The 21320-nt window shown below is 35.7% G+C and overlaps 1 protein-coding gene across 4 annotated transcripts in view; it reads left to right on the top strand.

The window, feature by feature from the left end:
- SLAIN2 (SLAIN family member 2) overlaps positions 1-21320 on the top strand; it is a 69152-nt gene that overhangs the window by 26304 nt on the left and 21528 nt on the right. For 2 of the 4 annotated variants that reach the window (XM_086405861.1, XM_086405859.1), the window contains exons 2-7: positions 32-180; positions 4780-4944; positions 8234-8395; positions 12413-12772; positions 13142-13279; positions 19803-19880. In XM_086405861.1, coding sequence (XP_086261987.1) covers positions 66-180; positions 4780-4944; positions 8234-8395; positions 12413-12772; positions 13142-13279; positions 19803-19880 — 1018 coding nt within the window. In that variant the 5' untranslated portion in view covers positions 32-65. The remainder of the gene's footprint in view (positions 1-31; positions 181-4779; positions 4945-8233; positions 8396-12412; positions 12773-13141; positions 13280-19802; positions 19881-21320) is intronic. The other 2 variants (XM_086405862.1, XM_086405860.1) reach the window with 1 other exon arrangement.

The following is a 21320-nucleotide window of genomic DNA, read 5'->3' as shown; positions in this document are numbered from 1 at the left end:
TTAGTCTTTTTTGTTTTTTGTTTTCTCCTAGGCTATATTCATCACCAAAGAAAAAACTTACACCAATGCAGAAATCGGTTAGTCCTTTAGTTTGGTGCAGGCAAGTTTTGGATTACCCAAGTCCTGATGTTGAATGTGCTAAAAAGTCTCTTATCCACAAACTTGATCAAACTATGTCAGGTATGTCTGTAATTTTTCTTGTAAATTCACCCCTTTGCTTTCTTTAATCAAAAAAACAGATAAATGTTGAATGATATATTTTTAGGAAGGCAGGTCCTTGTTTGGTGGTGTTTTTCAGATCACATCGTGCATGCTGTTATGAGGTTTTGCCATATGCACATAACCCTGTTCTGTTATTTACTTAATAAGTTCTTTTTTTTTTTTTAATCTCTATTTAGCTTCATGCTAAAAAATATTTGTGAAATAATGGATTTTATGACAAGCTTTTTTTCTAATGTAAACTAAAACAAACGGTTATTTTAAAAAATGTTTTGTCTGGTATCATCTGAAATCATCTCACCAGCCTCAGGGAAATTCTGATGTGATAGAAGTAATCAGATGGAGAACCTTAGAGACCTCCTTCTCACTCTGTCACTTAGTTGCTTGTGACCCTGTGAATTACTTAACTCTGTTGAGCTCAGTTTTCTTATAAGGATGATGAAATCTTATAAGTGTTACTTAAGGGTTAAATGATAATCTTTATGAAAGAGCCTTGCATGTTTTTCTGGTTCATGGTAGTGATTAGTAAATGTATTCATGCCTATCGTCTTTTTGTTTGCTTTGTTTTTTTTTTTGGCATTTTAGGTTTAAATTGCTTTTATGCCCTGTTTAATAGCATTCACAAAGCTAATCAAATATATGTGTCACTATTTATGGCATTTAATGTAGCATACTGGTGTGTTGGAAATATAGGAAAAATATTATTGATTCTTTCTTGGAATTACTGTCATTGTCTTAAGAATATCAGTTTCCAGGAATTCCCTGGATGTCCAGCGGTCAATACTCAGTGCTTTCGCTGCTGGTGCCTGGGTTCAGTTCCTGTTCCGGAAACTGAGATCCCGCAATTCGCATGGCATGGCCAAAAAAACAAAAACAGAAGACCAAAAAAAGTAATAGTTTCCCGGAAAACTCATGTAGTAAAAGATTGATGCATGATTACAAATTTGGAATAGGTTTTTGTTTTTTACTTTGTGTTTACTTGGCAGCTGTGTCCTTAAGATTACCTTTTTTGGCTTTTTTGTTGAAGTACATGCTCTTTTTTTTCAGGGTTTAAGCTCCCAGTGGTCAGGGGAGGCATGGGGAATGTACACAGTTAAACTGGCATAAAGTGTAGTTTGCCTGTAAGGAGCAGTGGTTATTTTAAGAAAATAATGTATGGGATAGACATAGTGGAGAAAACCAAAGCTGTTACACTTCAGAAGTAGCAATTGGAGTGAGTAGTGTTTTGCTTTATTATGACAAAGTTATTAAAGATAGTAGGAGCCTGTAAGAGAAGCTGTTACTCTTGAACCGAAACTAGGTGTAATCAAGTACTGGATCTGCTCAACAATGCTTAGATCTTATAGCTGTGTGCACAGAGCAGTAGCTATAACTGTATATATTTAAAGGGAAAGTAATTTGGCTGTTTAAAGTTTGAAGATTATAGTCCTAAACCTCTCTTTTCTCAGGTTGGAGGGAAGATACTTTTTTAAATGTATTTTTTGATAAGGCACATCTTCCTAGAAATTTAGCTATTGTATTCCAGCACAACAGTTTCTGCTCCTTCACACTTGGCTTCTCTTCAGTGAACTACCATGTGTTTCTAAGACATTCTTTTCTTGTTTATTTATTTATTTTTTAATGATAATGCATTATCTTTTTTACCCTGTCTTAAACACTCCCTACAGTTTTCTTTTCAGTCTTTAAGGTTCTCCCTTCTCTGTTCTCTGCCCATCTTCTTTTTTTTTGGTTGTAAGACTTATTTAACATAAAATTCCCCACTTTAACTCTTTTTAAGTGTACAATTTAGTGGCATTAAGTACATTCACATTGCCGTCGCCTCTTTCTCCAGAACATTTTGTCATCCCAGACTATATTAGAGCGGAGAAGGCCAAAAGTGAACATAGGATGGTTTTGAGGAGGGTTGATGATGATAGCTGAGCAGTGTGCGTTGGGAGAAAGGGTCATACCAAGATGAAAAGGTGTGAAAGGAAAAAGGAATAAGCCAAATATGTGGAACTGGGGGAGAAGAAAGTATCGGCATTGATTTCTGTGTTTCCAGCTAGTGTGATAGGGTGAATGTTTTTACCGTTCTGAGATAAGGACCGCAGACATAAAATTTGTTTTAGCTCAGAAAGAATAAGTTTGGATTTGGACATGAATTGGTTTTGAGAATGAAAATGAGAAAAGAATGAGTTGCTTTGGGGGTGCATTTGCCATATCTTCAGGGGAGACATTAAGTGGGCAGTGTATATGAGACTGAAGCCCATGAAAACTTAGGCTTAGAGATATAAGTAAAGGGGATTTGGGTAATATAGATACTAACTAATGTTGTGAGTATGATTAAAATTTTTCAAGAAAAAGAAAGTTAAAATCTGAGTTGAGAACTTGCAGTGCTGGTATTTAAATAAATAACCATATAGAGAATATGCTTCAAAGGAAATCAGAGTAAAGAGGAAGGAACGAACACCCCTATTTCTGCTCAGGTTGATATATTGAGATCAAGCTATGTACTACATACTCAATGTGTTTAATGATGTCTTGTCTCATGGTGAAATATGTGTAAAACTATACTACCGACCAGCTTACTGTACTATCCAACTTAACAGAAAACATGTTTGCCTTCTCTCAAAACCAGTGCTCTGCCTATAAGCAAACCAGAAACTTCAGAACCATCTTATTTTTTTTTGCCCTTTAGTAATCCTTTGTAGTTTTTAATATTTATCCCTTTCTTCCCTTTTTTGGTCACCTTTATTAACCAGTTCAGTTATTTAACATTAGGATTTCTACCATTTATTTTTCCTGTGCTGATTAGACCACAGTACTCTTGCTCAGAAGTCCCTAATGGTGTTATCATTGCTACTGGACACATTTCAAACTCCTAAGAATGGCGTTCCATGCCTCCTGTGACCTGGCCCCAGCTGGTTTTTCTTGTTTTGTTCCTTACCATGAACTTTACCTTTCTAGATTACTCACTGTTATTCCCTAAACACAGTATGCATTTTCATGACACAGCTTTAGTTTGTTATAAACACAGATGAAACCATACACTTTGCTCAGTTCTGGTGCCCTATCAAATTACTACTCATCCATTTAAGCTCCACTGCCTCTTCTTCCAAAAAGCCTTACCTATTTTCTGTCGGTTGTAATGAATTACTCCTATCTCCTCATTTCCATTAGCGTCTTTGCACTTTTTTGATGCTACTGATTTCATTTTGCCTTGAAATCATTGTTTTTTCTCCCTGCAGTACTTGGCGATAGGCCTGTTGAGAAAAAGTACAATGTCACATCTGTGTATGTATTCTACATCATACTTCGGTAATGGTCATAAACATGAGTAAATGGTAGATTTTAGAATAGAGTGGAGGAAAGGAAAAAATACTTTTATATATGTATTTATTTGGCTGGCTGCGTTGGGTCTCAGTTGCAGCACACAGGATCCTTCTTGAATCATGAGGACTCTTTGGTTGCGGCACACAGATTCTCCAGTTGTGGTGTGCGGGCTCAGTAGTTCCGGCATGTGGGCTTAGTTGTTCTGCAGCATGTGAAATCTTCCCAGACCAGGGATCAAACCTGTGTACCCTGCATTGCGAGGTGGCTTCTTACCACTGGACCATAAAGGAAAGTGCCCCCCAAAATATTTTAAGTATTAATTTTTCTTACATATAATTTCACTTGAGATCTTTCGTACTACTTTTATAATTTTGTACACATATCACAGATGTTTTACCTTTTTCTAGCAGAAGTATTCTCCTTGGCTGAGAAAATGGGAGTGGTGGGAACTTTTTTTCTTTTTAAAAAAGAATTCTTGCATGTTTGACTTTAATATGGGCTAAATAGTCAGTGGACTTCCCTGGTGGCTCAGACGGTAAAGCTAAAGCGTCTGCCTACAATGTGGGAGGCCTGGGTTCAGTCTTTGGGTCGGGAAGATCCCCTGGAGAAGGAAATGGCAACCTACTCCAATATTCTTGCCTGGAAAATCCCATGGACGGAGGAGCCTAGTAGGCTACAGTCCATGGGGTCGCAAAGAGTCAGACACAACTGAGTGACTTCACTTTCACTAAATAGTCAATATTGTTTTATTTCTTCTAAAATCCAAACTTAGGAAAGGCTATGTTTAAAACTCATTATTTCATAGTTTTTTGTTGTTATTAGCAGTATGTATTCAAAAAATGAGAAAACACAAATTGCTTTATATTCATTTTATTTTTAAAGGCTATTCAACAGTGGGAATAAACTTCCCAGCAAGACAGAAGTAACTTAATTTAGTAGTTAATAGTTTATTGAGGAGATATTCTTCCTGTGGTATTATTGGGTTAGCCAAAAAGTTTGTATGGGTTTTTCTGTAACATCTTACAATATTTTTGTTTGATGTGGCTCTCTTTTTATTTGCGTAACCGAATTTAAGATAGTGGAGATATTTTGTTGGGATTATTAATGTGATATTACCCCCGCCCACCCCGTAGAAATGTTTCCGTATTTAAATTGAGATAATGAATTACTGAATTGCCTAACAGGAAATTTTTTGAAATGTTACTAGCCTTTTGTTCAATTTGATTGTTTCTCTTGTCATTAATGCAGCTCTCAAGAGGCAGAATTTGTATAATAATCCTTTCAACTCCGTCAGTTATACAAGTCCTTACAGTCCAAATGCCAGTAGCCCGTACAGTAGTGGTTTCAATTCTCCATCCTCAACCCCAGTTCGACCTCCTATTGTCAAACAGCTGATACTTCCTGGAAATTCAGGTAAGGAGAAATGAATTGAAGTAATCAAGAAATAGTTTTTAACTTATTGCCCTGCCTCAGAAAATAATTTATTCATCAGTAGCTCAAGTTTTTTTATTTATGAAACCTCCAACTGATTAGAGAGGATATTGTCAAGGAGCTACTTAGCACCAGGTGGTGCTGTACTAGGCACCAGGGATACAGATGAGCCAGGATACATCCAGTTTTCTTTAGCACATATGTAAAATTTTTTTAATGTGGCTTGATTAAATAGGGTCATAAGTTTGATTCTCTTAACAAATGCTTGCTTGGGTTGTAAAAGCTACAGTTAAATAGGAGTTTTAATGAGCTTTGATATTGTACTTTAATAATAGTATTAGACCATATATGAATGTGCCAAGGAGGTGTTTAGAGCCATCAAGGGTATAGGAAAAGGATAGATTGCTATAATTGAGGAAAGAATGTTCTGCGTGGTTCTATGACTGCGACTGTTACTGTATAGCTTACTGTTCTCTAGATTTCACCCATTCAGTTACTCTTATTACTGCTGTTGTTATGATTAATTATTATAGCTCCCTTAAAAAGTATTAATCACCTCAAACTTTTGACCTCTGTACTTGCCAGTTTCATCACTTACTGATCCCGCTCTTTGCTCTTTACATAGGTTGTTAGTTGTTACTTATATCACCCATGACTGTTGTACTAAAACGTTTGATCTACCATATTTGATTAATATTTTTAAAAAATATTAAAAATTTTTATGCAGGTACTATTTGAGACTGACCTTGTAGTACATTTCCTATTATGTACACTATACTCTTTTTGATGAAATAAATATTAACTATGTTTTGTTTTCTTCTTGTTCTTTTTATGTGCCATTCATGTTAGAGCTGACTCTTACGGTGAAAAATTCAGAAAACAAGAATTTCAAATACATCTGTATTAGAAATATTAGTAACAGTGTTGGAATTTTTCAGTTCTTCATTGGAAGTTGATCAGATGAAAAAGCATTTCCTTAGAAGGTATTAGGTTGGTGCAAAAGTAACTGTGGTTTTACGTTGTTGAACTTTGCCGTTTGGTATTGGAATAGATTCTAAATAAATGTGGTTATGTTGTACATCATTTTAATGCACATTTCTCACTTTATTTTTTTTGGCTAATTACTTATTACTTGCTGTATTTTATATTTATTTTAGACTATGGAAATGATGATTGACAAAAAGCAAATTCAAGCAGTTTTCTTATTCAAGTTCAAAAGGGGTTGTAAGGCAGCAGAAACAACTTGTAACATCAGCAACGCATTTGGCCCAGGAATTGCTAACGAACATACAGGGCAGCGGTGATTCGAGAAATTTTGCAAAGGAGATGAGAGCCTTGAAGATGAGGGGCGGAGTGGCCAGCCATTGTAAGTTGACAGTGACCAATTGAGAGGGTCACTGAAGCTGATCTTCTTTACAACTATATGCTGCTGCTGCTGCTGCTAAGTCTCTTCAGTTGTGTCCGATTCTGTGCGACTCCATAGACGGCAGCCCACCACGCTCCGCCATCCCTGGGATTCTCCAGGCAAGAACACGGGAGTGGGTTGCCATTTCCTTCTCCAATGCATGACAGTGAAAAGTGAAAGTGAAGTCACTCAGTCGTGTCCGACTCTTAGTGACCCCATGGACTGCAGCCTACCAGGTTCCTCTGTCCATGGGATTTTCCAGGCAAGAGTACTGGAGTGGGGTGCCATTGCCTTCTCTGTACAACTACATGAGAAGTTGCCAAAGAACTCAATGTTGACCATTCTATGGTCATTTGACCTTCAAAGCAAATTGAAAGGTGAAAAAGCATGATAAGTGGGTGCCTCATGAGCTGACCACAAATCAAAAAAAATCATCCTTTTGAAGTGTTGTCTTCTCTTATTCTACATAACAACAATGAACCATTTCTTGATCGGACTGTGACGTGCGACGAAAAGTAGATTTTATATGACAGCCAGCAGCAACCAGCTTGTATTTGGACTTTCATAGCTCTTCGCAAAGCCAGACTGGCACCAGAAAAGGTCATGGTCACTGTTTGTTGGTCTGCTGCTCGTCTGATCCACTACAGCTTTTTGAATCCTGGCGAAACCATTACACCTGAGAAGTATGCTCAGCAAATCGATGAGATGCACTGAAAACTGCAACGCCTACAGCCAGTGGTCAACAGAATGGGTCCAGTTCTTCTCCATGACAACACCCAACCACATGTCGTACAAGCAACACTTCAAAAATTGAATGAACTGGGCTACAAAGTTTTACCTCATCCACTGTATTCACCTGACCTCACTAACCGACTACCACTTCTTCAAGCATCTCAACAGCTTTTTGCAGGGGAAATGCTTCCACAACCAGCAGGAGGCAGAAAATGCTTTCTAAGAGTTCATCAAACCCCAAAGCACAGATTTTTATGCTACAGGGATAAACAAACTTATTTCTTCTTGGCAAAACTGTGTTGATTGTAATTGTTCCTATTTTGATTAATAAAGATGTGTTTGAGCCTAGTTATAATGATTTAAAATTCACGGTCCAAAACTGCAATTACTTTTTCACCAACCTAATAAGACTCTTTTGGATATGTATAGCCTTTATTCCTTTGAGCTGTCTTCTATCCTCCTTTGGTTTATAGTGATAAAATGTGTTTTTTAATCCAGTCATTTCCTTCATCCTGTCTTTGTGCTTCACTACTAAACATCAGAGAACTCCTTGGATCCCCATTACTAGTTTGGCAAAGGAATTTTGTAAACATGGCATAATGTAGGAGAAACGAGCTTAGTGTTCTTTCTTTGGTTTGGTTCTAAATCTCTAAGGAATCCTGATTTTCCTCAAATTATAGTTTTCTTGTTTAGGAAAAGTAGGTGGTTTTATTCAAGGGAAAAGATGATGGTGTTTGCTAATGACTGAATGGGAGGAGAAAACACGACATAATTCATCTATTTATAGAGCAGTTTCATTGGCTACCTGGTAAAAGTTGAAATCCTCTAGCATGTATTATTTGAACATTAACTACTTTGCCAGTACTGTTTTGAAAACTTAATTTTTCATAAGAATATGGATAAATTATAACTATAAGAAAATGAGTTTTGTATTTGTCATTGTATTTGAAGGAGTCTCTATAGCTGTCTTTATTCTTAATCAGGTCAGTTTTTAATTTTAACATCTGGGAATTTTATAAACAGAAAAGACAGAATCAGTGAACTGAATCAACCCAAAGATACAATATCAAGTTAATTGCAACAGATGTTTATTCAATTTTTGTTCACCAAAGTTTGAATCATTTTATTTTTAAGGTAATTTGAAAAGTTCATCAGACAGAAATCCTCCACTCAGTCCTCAGTCCTCTATAGACAGTGAATTAAGTGCTTCAGAATTAGATGAAGATTCAATTGGATCCAATTATAAGCTAAATGATGTAACTGATGTGCAAATTCTAGCTCGGATGCAGGAAGAAAGTAAGTATTTTAATGGATAAAGTTTAGGTCTTTCATTATGGTATAATTTTGTTGCCCTTATTAAATGTCTTACAGTGTTGTGGAATAGTAGTATAATAAGAATAGAAATGTTGAAATTTCAGAGCTTTTTCAGCATGTGGACTGGTTTGTTCATTGACTCGTTTTTAGAGTCTATTGTATACTGAGCAGTTTGCTGTGTGAGTACTGAAGAAAAGCAGGCTGTGCTCTACTGTGACTGGAAATCATACCCTGCATGTTACTCTGTACTGTAATTCACTAGTATGAGTGAGTGAAGTCGTTCAGTCGTGTCCGACTTGTTGCGACCCCGTGGACTGTAGCCCACCAGGCTCCTCTGTCCATGGGATTCTCCAGGCAAGAGTACTGGAGTGGGTTGCCACTTCCTTCTCCGATTCACTGGTGTAGTATACTCTGTTGCTGTTTCCTTAGTGTAGGTTAGCATTTCTCAGCTGTTCTTTCATTATTCAGATCAGATCAGATCAGATCAGTTGCTCAGTCGTGTCCGACTCTTTGCGACCCCATGAATCGCAGCACGCCAGGCCTCCCTGTCTAACACCAACTCCCGGAGTTCACTGAGACTCAAGTCCATCGAGTCAGTAATGCCATCCAGCCATCTCATCCTCTGTTGTCCCCTTCTCCTCCTGCCCCCAATCCCTCCCAGCATCAGAGTCTTTTCCAATGAGTCAACTCTTCGCATGAGGTGGCCAAAGTACTGGAGTTTCAGCTTTACCATCATTCCTTCCAAAGAAATCCCAGGGCTGATCTCCTTCAGAATGGACTGGTTGGATCTCCTTGCAGTCCAAGGGACTCTCAAGAGTCTTCTCCAACACCACAGTTCAAAAGCATCAATTCTTCGCTGCTCAGCCTTCTTCACAGTCCAACTCTCACATCCATACATGACCACAGGAAAAACCATAGCCTTGACTAGACAGACTTTTGTTGGCAAAGTAATGTCTCTGCTTTTGAATATGCTATCTAGGTTGGTCATAACTTTCCTTCCAAAGAGTAAGCGTCTTTTAATTTCATGGCTGCAGTCACCATCTGTAGTGATTTTGGAGCCCAGAAAAATAAAGTCTGACACTGTTTCCACTGTTTCCCCATCTATTTCCCATGAAGTGATGGGACCAGATGCCATGATCTTCGTCTTCTGAATGTTGAGCTTTAAGCCAACTTTTTCACTCTCCACTTTCACCTTGATCAAGAGGCTTTTGAGTTCCTCTTCACTTTCTGCCATAAGGGTGGTGTCATCTGCATATCTGAGGTTATTGATATTTCTCCCGGCAATCTTGATTCCAGCTTGTGTATCTTCCAGTCCAGCGTTTCTCATGATGTACTCTGCATATAAGTTAAATAAGCAGGGTAACAATGTACAGCCTTGACGTACTCCTTTTCCTATTTGGAACCCCTAAGGAGCCTATTTAGATTTTTCTTTTCCTTTTTACCCACCTCCACTCCCAATAAATTTTAATACCACTGATATAGTCTACATCTCTTTGTGTGTACTCTAAGAACTACAAACTATTATGTCTAAGATTTTTTTCACACCCACAAAATCAGTTTTTTTCTCCTTGGAGGCAAGTATATCATCTTCCTTAGAATGTATGGTGTATTCTGATTAAAAAGAGAGAGAGAGACCTTTATGGGAAACTTGAAATTGTGACATTTAATTAAATGAAGCATGTGATATTGCTTTGCACAGTGGTCCTTGCAACTTTTTGGGTAACAGGTACCTTTGAGAATCTGGTAGAAGTGTCCCCAAAATATACATGTGCACAAATTTTTTACTATTTCAAGGGTTTATCAGTGACTTGACTCTGATCTGAATATAAGATGATGATGATAATATTATTCTTGCCTGTACATTTTATTGTATGGGCTTAACTGAAGGAAGCAATCTCTCTAAAGTGATCTCTTTAAGCTTTACAATGATAAGATCCTTAAAGCACAGGTTTCAGAGTCTTGACAGTTGGCTGAGGTAATGGAGCAGTGCTGTAATTTGGTTCAGAAATTTTGTTTGTCCTTTGTTTTATGTAAGTTTTATCAAGCTGTAACATTAAGAAACTGCAAAATGTTGGTTTCTTACTCTGCTGATTCTTATCCCATTTTTACACATCTTCCCTTAGAAAGATAGAAAGGTTTGGTGCTTATCTGTCTTTAGCCCTAGAAACCAATAACATGTTACCCTTTTCTTCTGTAACTTTGTAGACATAACTCCTCACTCCAAGTATGGTATTGCCAGCTAATGAGGGGTTATTGTCACAGATGTGAAAAAAGAATAAAGAATACTGCCTAACTGTTACTTAGACTAAACTTATTTGTTTCTTCTTTGAATCCTGACTTTTTAGACTGCAATATTTTGTTAGTAATTCAATCACATATTTGATACAGTTTTCATATTGTATGTTGGTAACACATAATAGAAATTTTAGCCTTTCTTTAAAAATCCTTTCTAAGCTGTTCACATGCATAAATATTTCTTTTTTTGGTGAATTAAAAAAAGAGATACTGAAAATGTGAGTGATACCTCTTTGAAAACACCATCATTTTCTTTTTAAGAATGATTTTCCTTTTTGCAACATTGTTTCTCCAGTTTTTTTGCTAACAAAATTGTAAAGTAACAGATGTGGGCTTTTGCTTGGTTCAGCTCTCATTTTTAAGATGAGAGAAGCACAATGCCCATAGTGGTTGTGATCTCCCTAAGACCCACTTGTTAGTGGAGAACTTGCATCAGGATTGGGATTTTCTTTTTTTTTTTTTTTTTTTTACTAGTTTGCATTCCCACCAACAGTGTGAGAGGGTTCCCTTTTCTCCACACCCTCTCCAGCATTTATTATTTGTAGACTTTTGGATCGCAGCCATTCTGACTGGTGTGAAATGGTATCTCATAGTGGTTTTGATTTGCATTTCTCTGATAATGAGTGATGTTGAGCATCTTTTCATGTGTTTGTTAGCCATCTGTATGTCTTCTTTGGAGAAATGTCTATTTAGATCTTTCTTTTCTAAAACAATACTCTTTTCATGGGTCTGTTGTCTTTTGCTAGGTGACGCCAAGTAATTTATCAGTTACTACAATGGTCTCCAAACCTGACCAAAGGGCTAGATGGGCCCTAGGAAAGCATAGTGTTATAGGTACCCTGATATGATTCTCTTTCACTTCTTTGGGGAACCATGTTGATAACACTTTCTGTGTATGACTATATAACTTAAAAAGTTTGAATACTACTCAAGAACACACAGATCTTCTGGACGAAACTGCCAGTAGTTAGCAGGATTTCCTCAAAATATTATCTGAATTCGACACTCTTTTTCAATTGTAATTTTTTTCTCATTGAATATGTGTCACATTTGTTTTTATTCTAGAAGTTTTTATAGTATTTGAAGGGCTCCTTAGGTTGCTTGGGTGTTTCTGGAAATAACAAGATAAAAAGGGACTCCTTTGAAAATTCTTGATGGTTTAGAATATAAGCTTATTTTATTGAAGTCTGTTAGCTTATGAAGCAATTGAAATTACATTTGTACCCAAGTATTGAATTCCTAAGAGTGGATTAGAAGTTTCCTTCATCATCTTCTGGAGTAAGATTAATCCAAAGTTTAGTATCCAGGATGTTTGTTTACTCACTGATGTATTTTTTACACTGATTGGACAGGTAATTGTTTTCCTTCAATATTCCTTTAATGTTAATCTCAAATTTGGACTCCGTCTTTTGAAATAGAAGTATTTTTAAATTTATAGTTTTCTTTTTAATATAGATTTTGGATTCAAGAAGAAATGTTGAAATTGGGTAAAAGTTTATGAATTTCATGTAATTTAAAAATAGCTTTTTAGATGTACTATATGCATCCTTATGTGTGGGGAAGTCTAAGATGAATCAAGTGAAAGGGAGTTTTCCTTTACATGTTATATGCTATTTGTGTTTCTCAATGATAATTTTGTGCTTTTAAACCTTAAAAATGCTTAAATGTCTAATACTAAAGAAATAACACATTCACTATTGTCAGGTCTCCGGCAAGAATATGCAGCCACAGCGTCTCGGCGCAGTTCTGGTTCATCTTGCAATTCTACAAGACGGGGTACTTTTAGTGATCAGGAACTTGATGCACAAAGTTTAGATGATGAAGATGACAATATGCATCATGCAGTATACCCTGCTGTTAACAGGTTTTCACCATCACCACGCAATTCACCTCGACCATCACCTAAGCAGTCACCCCGAAATTCACCTCGTTCTCGATCTCCTGCTCGGGGAATAGAATATAGTAGAGTGTCCCCACAGCCTATGATTAGCCGCTTACAGCAACCTCGCCTTTCACTTCAAGGCCATCCAACAGATTTACAGACAACCAATGTTAAAAATGAAGGTAACTCTAAGAATGGAAAAAAATTGTCCTTCATATTTTGGTATATAGTAACACGGTTTTTACCAAGGTTTTGTATTTTAGATAAGTACATCAAGAATTTTTACTTAGGTTAGTTTTGCTTTGCCATACTCATGAAGTGTTTAGATTTTGAGTTAAGTAATTTATGGTTCTTTTTTAAAGGTTCTACCCATTTATAGAAACTGTATTGAGTTATTTTTTATAAGATGTTTTTTTTTCCTGTTACTTCTTCTAAAGTCTTCAGAACACTTAAAGAATTATTTTTGAATATTAATATTAATATTTTAATTTTCTCCATCCTAAAAAATGTTTTGACTTGTTTTTTTTTTAATTAAAATTCTGTTGTCATAGAAAAACTAAGACGCAGTCTTCCAAACCTGTCCCGAACATCTAATACGCAAGTTGACTCAGTGAAAAGCAGCAGAAGTGACTCAAATTTTCAAGTGCCAAATGGAGGTATACCTCGCATGCAACCTCAGGCTTCAGCCAGTAAGTATCTTTTATGTATCAGTTATTTAAAGAAAAATGAAAATTACAGACTTTAATTTTGTGCTGAATAGCTATACTATAGTAAAATGTAGTGTTCATTAGTTCTGTAAGATAATCATAGCTGTATTTAAAATTTGTCCCTATTAAATATCCAGTTGTATCAATACTTAAATCTGTATGAAACTGTAGTCTCTCGAATTTTGAAATAAGCAAGTTCTGTTTAATTTATAAATATATATATTCTTTAAAAACCTTCTGTTCTGCAATACTGAACATTAAAAGTGACAGAATCTAGGGGGGTGGGAGGGAAATAGTCCTGAAATAGACCATTTAAAACCCAAGGAACTTTCTTACTAGAGTATCAATAAAAGCAATAATCGTCCTATGAGTATACAAATAAAGGCTTGCTAAATTCTTAATAAATACTTTACCAAAGGTAGAATTTTATTTTTTTAAAAAAAGGTTAAAAGTAACTTGATGGAAAGAAAAGCTGAAACTGTTGACTTAAGGAGACATATGCAACATAAACAAGGATTAGAGAATCACACAGAAGGAACGCCTAAGACAAAGTGGCCAGACTGAGCCAAGAAGTGATGTGGGAGTAGATGGGCACTCTGTACTTTACAGAGTGATTTTAAAAGAATTGAATACTTTCCAAGAAGTATTGCTTATTAACTAAGGCAGATAAGAGCATGTACTAAACCCAGTTTAAACAACTATCAGAGTTATTTCTGCAATCTTAGAAATGCTCAGTTAATGCATGCCTTCTATCCCACAGTTCACATCAGTTTTGTAGTCTGATTTATTCAGTTCCTTTGTAACATATTTACTGTTTGTGGTTAAAGTGGTCACTGTGATGTGTTCCTTCATTTCCTCAAAGCTGTAATGAAGAAGTGATACAAACATAAAGTTATTGACTGTCCATTTTATAACTTGTGTATTAAGGAACAACTTTGACAGTGTTCAATTCTTTTGTAAGTCTCCTTGCATTCTTCCTTGGCTCTGTTGTGTTTAGCTGACTTGGTGTACTTTATATTAAGCTGCTGTTATTTGGTGGCTCAAAAATTCACAGTCTAGAAAAAAATTTTGGTTCAATTTGAACCAAAACGACTTTTGTGATGATAAGTTTTCCTTATTTACCAATTGTAAATGATATTATTTATATTATAAAACTCACATTGTGCTATACCTTATATTCATAATTCTGTTTAATCCTCTGAACAAGTCTATAAAGTAGGTTCAGTTACTAATACATTTTTACAAACTAGGAACCGGAAGCTTTGAAAGGCTATGTAGCTTTAATTTTTTCCCTATAGGTGAATTATTTTCTCTTTCCCCTCAGAAGTTGATAATTAAAAATAGATAAAGAAACATAGTGAGATTCTAATCACTAATTTACTTTTAAGTGGAATGAATATATGTATGCAGTTTCATAGTAGTATATTTCAGTATTTGAATAATGTATAGGCAGAAGAAATAGTAAGGTACCATCCTTTTTTAAAAATTGCATATACTTGTTTATTTTTATATTTGTAGTTATGAAACTTGTTTATGATGGAAATGTCAGAAACATTTATTGTAGTATAGAGTCACATTGTTCACAGGATGTATTTGAAAAGTAGTAAATCCAGAATATTAGCAGGTTTAAAATTTAATAAAGTTTATTTGATAAAAATATTTAAAACTTGGACTTCCCTGGCAGTCCAGTGGTTAGGACCTGGTGCTTTCACTGCCATGGCTCTGGGTTCAGTCCCTGGTCAGGGAACTAAGATCCCACAAGCCACATGGTGCTGCCAAAAAAAGAAAAAAAGTTAAAACTTTGTGTTTAAAGTCAATACATTATGAAGCAAAATGTTACCTATTTTTCTGAAAATTTTACATATATCTTTGATACATAATATATGTATGTTTTAATTAGTGTGTGTGTTAGATGTACTGTTACATATCAAAATTAAGACTAATATGGTAATTATGTAAAAATATTACAATGGCACGTTTTATACATGAATAGCATTTTAAATATTTTATACAAACCAGTTCATATATTTGCTGCATTTTGTTTTCTTTTAAGTATTTTTCCAGCTCTTAAGTGGTAAAGCTTTGGTTCTTACTTGCTGATCTGCATGAACCTAACTTTGCAAGATTGCTGTTATTTCCACCTAAGGGACCACTTCTTTTGCCTTGTTACTATGCAATCACTATTTTTATATGCTTATTTGCTATGGCTGCATTATTGTGGATGCTGGCATTCAAATATGAATATTATGAAAGTTCTAATATACTTCATTTTGATAGCTATTACCAATTCTTGACTTTTATATTTGGAAAATGTGAGTAACTTAAAAAGTTTAAGAAAACCAGAGCATTGCAAAGGTCATGAATACATGTAATTTTTTCAGTTTCTCCAGTTAAAGGAAGGAATGTTTGTCAGGGACAGTTTTTCAAAAGACTAGTGTAGTGCTTGTTTTCTAAGACCACTAGAGAACAGGTTTAGTTTTCAGAAAAATACAGGAATTACTGGTTCAGAAATAAGAGAAGGGAGAAAAACCCAAGACAATCTGCTGGTTTTAAAAAAGTAGTATATATTTACTTTTATATGTATTATCTCATTTGAACCTCACAACATCCCATTTTTTATTTTTATAGAGAGGGAGCAGAGATCCATATAAATTATATGTGCAATGCCAAGTAACTAGAAAACTGGCAAAACCAAGCCAGATTAACTCAGCTCCTCTGTGTGTCTCCCGATTTCCTCCCAGTTACTGTTTGGATTACATCATGCTGACCCTAACTGCAAATAAGGAGGCATTGGAAAATATTCTTGGATGACTATTGGAGCATGATTTGAGGTTGAACTATAAATACTTTATGAATTACCACAAAAGAATAAACTAAGTCTGTGTAACATTTATCATTTGCTTGCTTTCATGTAACTAAGTGGAAGAACATATTTGCACAAGATACTCCTAGAGGAGAGATGTATAGGATCAGTATTGTACTGTGGACCTCACACTGAGAAGGGAGTGTTCAGGGCAGTTACCAGCTTATGCATAGCCAGACTGCACTTAGGCCCATGGGGAAGGAATTCTCATCCAAATTTCACTTGTGACCAAAACACTAGAATTTTACACAATTATGAAACATGAAGTTGAAGTAAAATAAGTCATGATAAATCTGTGTAGTGGGCTAATATAAGAATGAGTGAAATACTTGTAGAATTTTTGTTTAAGGATAAGTAATATAGTTACGTTGAGTCAGTTATCACAAAGACATTGATACTAAGTATAGTTCTTCTGACCTTTACTTCTGAAAATGTTGATTGAATACATCTGGAATGGGGACCCAGAATCTCTATTTTTTTAGAAGTGTCTCAGCTGACTCTGGGGCATAGTTAAGTTTAAGAACCACTGAATTGGATCTCAGCTGTGGAGGATCTTGAATATTTAATTGAAGTCTCCAGATTTTATCCAGAGATTGTTATTAATTATTACTTAATTATTCAGTAAATAATTAAGATGTTTATAGGGTACATGTTATTTTCCAAGCATTGGGAATATAAATGTGAAAGAGAGAGCTTGTGCCCTTCAAAAGCAGGAAGTGATGGGGAAACAGAGGTATTACACTCATCAGTATAAAGAGGTTTTCTGAGAAGATACTGAAAAATATCTCAGTCAGCTCTGGAGGAGGTGTCACATGAGGGAAGAAAGTACAGGTTTTCCCAACAGTGGGACCAGTAATGAAATCTTAAGAACGACACCCTGATTATAGTGGTTTTGTTTGACTAAAGTGTGGGTCACAGGATGGTTAGTCAGTTCAGTGACAAGAATGAGAGATGTAGGTAGGGGATAGATTGTGGGAATTTTAAAATACCGTATTTGGAATTCCCTGGCACTCCAGTGGTTAAGCCTCTGTACTTTCATTGCTGAGGGCACAGGTTCTAGTTAGGAAACTAAGATCCCACAAGCTGTGTGGTGCAGCCAAAAAATAAGTAGGTAAATAAAATATATTAAGGAGTTTAGATTTCATCTTAACAAGCTATCATAGCTTTTAATCAGGGTTCCTTCTTAAGAAATTGAATCTGATAGCGATGTGAAGAGTGGATTAAAGTTCTAGAAGGATTTGGAGACTTCAGTTTAGTATACGTTATCATTTAAAAAGTGATTTTGGGAACTCCTTGGCAGTCCAGTGGTTGGGACTTCGTGCTTCCACTGCAGCAGGCATAAGTTGGATCCCTAGAGGGGAACTAGGATCCCACAAGCCACATGGTCAAAATAAAGAAATACAAGTGATTTTGCCATTGGAAAATGGATCAAATTAAGATTGATAATTCAGATTAAAATTTAGTTTTTGTTCTTATTTGTGTAACATTATGTTTCTTTGTGGTATCATGAAAATCATTCATTTTATTCTATCTGTATCAGGCAAATTTAGAGTATACTGCCTGAACCTATTTGCAGTTTGATTCTTGGCATTACCATTGGACAGTCATCACTTGTCTGTAGATGCTGTTCTTGTGACATCACCCATGAAACTTGAGGGATAAATAAAGTCCATTGGAGTCATTATAGCTGTGAATTTAAATAAGATCTTTACAGAACAATTGGTTATAGATGATATTTTATATTTAAACCCTTGTTTAAGAAATCTAGTGGTTAATAGATATTGTGGATTGCCAGCGTTACGTGCAGTTGGTTACCCTTTGCCCTCATTTGCGCCACTACAAACACTGTGGCCTACTTCTGTTCTTCATGTATATCCGGCACACTCCTACCTCAGGTCCTTACTACTGCTTTTCCTTCCGTCTACAGTGCATTCCCCCAGTATCTGTATGGCTCACTTCCGTGCTTCCTTCAGATCTTTGGGAAAATGTCATCTCAGGGGAAATATTTCTTAATCACCCTATTTATAGTTGCAGCTTATGTCTCCTACTTCTTGTCCCCCTTTCCTACTTAATTTTCTCCTTAGCAGCTGTCACCATCTGGCAGACCATGCATTTTATTCTTTGTTTATTGTCTGTTTCCCCTTCCCTAAACTCTTAGTTCCATGGAAGTAGGAACTTGTCTATCTAGCCAGCTATGTATTCATTATTTCTAAAACAGTACCTGGAATAAAGTACACAATTATTAGAAAGTAGGAATGAATGGGTGAGTGAATGAATGAAAATGAATGGTAGAAAGCATGTATGAATAAATACATAAATGAATATTTAATGATGATAGTGCCTGATATTTCTGTGGGATAGATATGAGGTAATGCATTATAAAATTGATTCTTTTTTTTAAGTTTGGAGAATTTTTTGCTAGTCCGCCTGGCAATATGTTTAACTTAAACTGGCATACAACATTTAGTTGCAGTAGTGTGTTGTAGTAAGTGTTGGTAGAAATTGAAATCAAATGGGTTTGTTACTTTTTAAAAATGTTTCCTATTAGTGAAAATTCTATCACCATTGATTGGATTAAGCAATAAAGAAAAATTCTCCTTAATTCTTTTTGGTGATGTATCAAGTAATACATTTATCCACAAATGACTGTTTGAATGCTGGCCAGGTTTATGGTTTGAGATCTCTTTTTTGGGGCAGGTGGAAGTGGTGCTTATAAATCCTAGAGGTGTATGAAGTCTTATTTTCACATCATAGAATGATGTTTTAGAACAGCTTACATAGGTGACTGCACTGGTGGCTGTGGGACTCACCCATTCATTGGAGCCATAGTGAGCTTTAGCTCTGGATGTCTCTGAACTGCTGCTTAGTTGCCAGTTTTGAGAGTTTTACTGTAGTTAATAGATGAGGAGTTGTGAAGAAAGCTTAGAACTCCTCCTTGAACACTTAAAAAACAGATGCTCTGACTCCTCCAAATCCCTCAACTCCAACACATACGCACACACATCCCTACCCCTCACCATCCCATATGCATATGTACATAGTCCGGATAACCAGGTCTAAAATGCAGCTAGTTAAATTCTACACCAAGATGGTGTTGAGCATATTTAAAGCAACTAGATTGTTGACTCCCTTGAGGACCTGCCTGGTTCTGAGTTTTCTTCTCCTTTTTGAGTATGAGGATTACTATTTCACGTTAGGACAGTTCATCTAACAATAACTGCTTTGCCAAAGTCTGCTTTTTTGCACTGAACAAGTACTACATTTATTTATTTTTTTCTGTACTGTGTGCTTGTGTTCATCACTTTTACTTATTAGCTTTGTATTCTTTGCATCCTGTAGCATGTTTGCTGGTGGTTTGTTTTCTCTGGTATTTTGATCAGTTTACATGTTATAGATTTTCTCATCTATAAGAAACAATTTCTTAAAGTATGCACTTTGCACTAAGATTTCCATTCCCTTTCTTTTCTAACTTAATGCACTAAGCATCACTTTGATTCCTCTGATTTTAGGTTTCTGATGTATTCTCGCCTATCTGTTTCTTGATAAATTTTCAAGTTTGTTTTAAAATATTCAAGTTTACAGAAGCTATAGCCTTTATCTTGTCCTTCCAGGCAAATATTACAGTTCCTTATTTTTCAACAGCTTCGCAAAGGCTGAAAAATTTGCCTCGTACTTCCCTCAAAGCCAAACAGTTGCTTCAAACTTCATCTACAAAAAGAGGTAACTACAGCCTCTTACTAAGTTTTAAATTTCAGCAAATGATCAAGTTAGTTAAATCTTTCACCTTTTGGCATACTGAGTCAGTGATGTGTATAGGGCACGTTTTAGTCTTTTTTTTTTTTTTAATAATAAAATAATGTGGATTCATTCTCTGTTACTTGGATAAATCCAGAAGAAACTAATTTTCTACAGAGGTATGTATGGAGTTTCAATTCTGAAAGGAATAAATGATATTTATTTTTGATAGCTTTTCATATTAGAGAATTTATCATTTTTCTTACCTAAAACTGAGGGTCACTGTTTTAATTTTGTTAGATAAACTAATAAATGCTTTAAAATGTATGAAATGCCAGACATTCTGTATGCAGTATTTTTTCTTCTGACTTTGGTGTTTGGATTTACTTACCTGTAGGATGAAATGGGCCTGTTTTCATATTAGAGATTGATTGAGGTTAGAGCAGAGTTATGGTTAACTGATGATGTTTGGAATATTTATGGAATGGTAGTTTTTATAAGAACTGAGTATTGAAGAAATATCTGAAGGTTGGACATCAAAGCTATCATATTGGTTCCAGGAGGCTGAATGTATGGACAGCTAGGAAAAAGTAGAATTGGGAGAAACACTGTGGGATTGGATAGACCAACAGTAATAAGAATGAATAGGACTTCCCTGGTGGGAAGTGGTTAATAGTCCGTAATTCGGCTTCTCAGGGCAGGGTTTGATTCCTGGTCCCCCTGGTCAAGGAAGTTCCAAATGCCGAGCAGCCAAGAGAGAAAAACAATGAACAGAAACCTCAGAGAATATGGGACAGAATAAATACAGGCAGTGAAGAAAAATATTTCCCCTGTCTGCATAGATTTCCTGACAGCTTCAGAACTCAACAACTAACAAAGATATAAGGATAAAACACTAACAGAATGTTACATGGAAAGAGGAGGTTTGAGGTTTGATTTGTTGAAAAAACAATTTAGTTAATATGGTGACAGAAGTACTGAAATAGGTATCAAAACTTCAGCAAGTTCATTAAAAGCAAATGATTTAACAGTGATTTGGTGGATAAGTATAATTTAAGGAAATACTTTTAGATATTAGAATCCCAAGAAAATAGTCAAATAGAAAACAAGAATGTAGGAAAGTTCGTGTTTTGGATGTCAGAAGTTGATCTTAGGGCCTCCAGTAGGGGTGTTTTCTGGTACCTTCTGTCAGAAATAATGATAGACACAATAGATTATGCTCTTTTATTGAAGAAGAAGGTGCCTTACTAAAGATCACTGTAGAAAATGTTCTTAAATTTTTTGAGGGCCCTAGGCCTCTTTTTTGAGATTTCCAAATACTTTTGAATATTTTTAGGTATGGGAGGAAGGTGAAAACAGATGATCATAAAAGGATTCTAGTATCTACAAAAGGGCAGGAGAGGATATTACATTTATATATATATA

The sequence above is a fragment of the Bos grunniens genome, chromosome 6 (genome assembly GCF_055505025.1).
Source record: "Bos grunniens cultivar Pamir isolate PY7600 chromosome 6, Bosgru_T2T1.0, whole genome shotgun sequence".
Lineage (NCBI taxonomy): Eukaryota > Metazoa > Chordata > Mammalia > Artiodactyla > Bovidae > Bos > Bos grunniens.
This window is presented reverse-complemented; position numbering and strand designations above follow the sequence as displayed.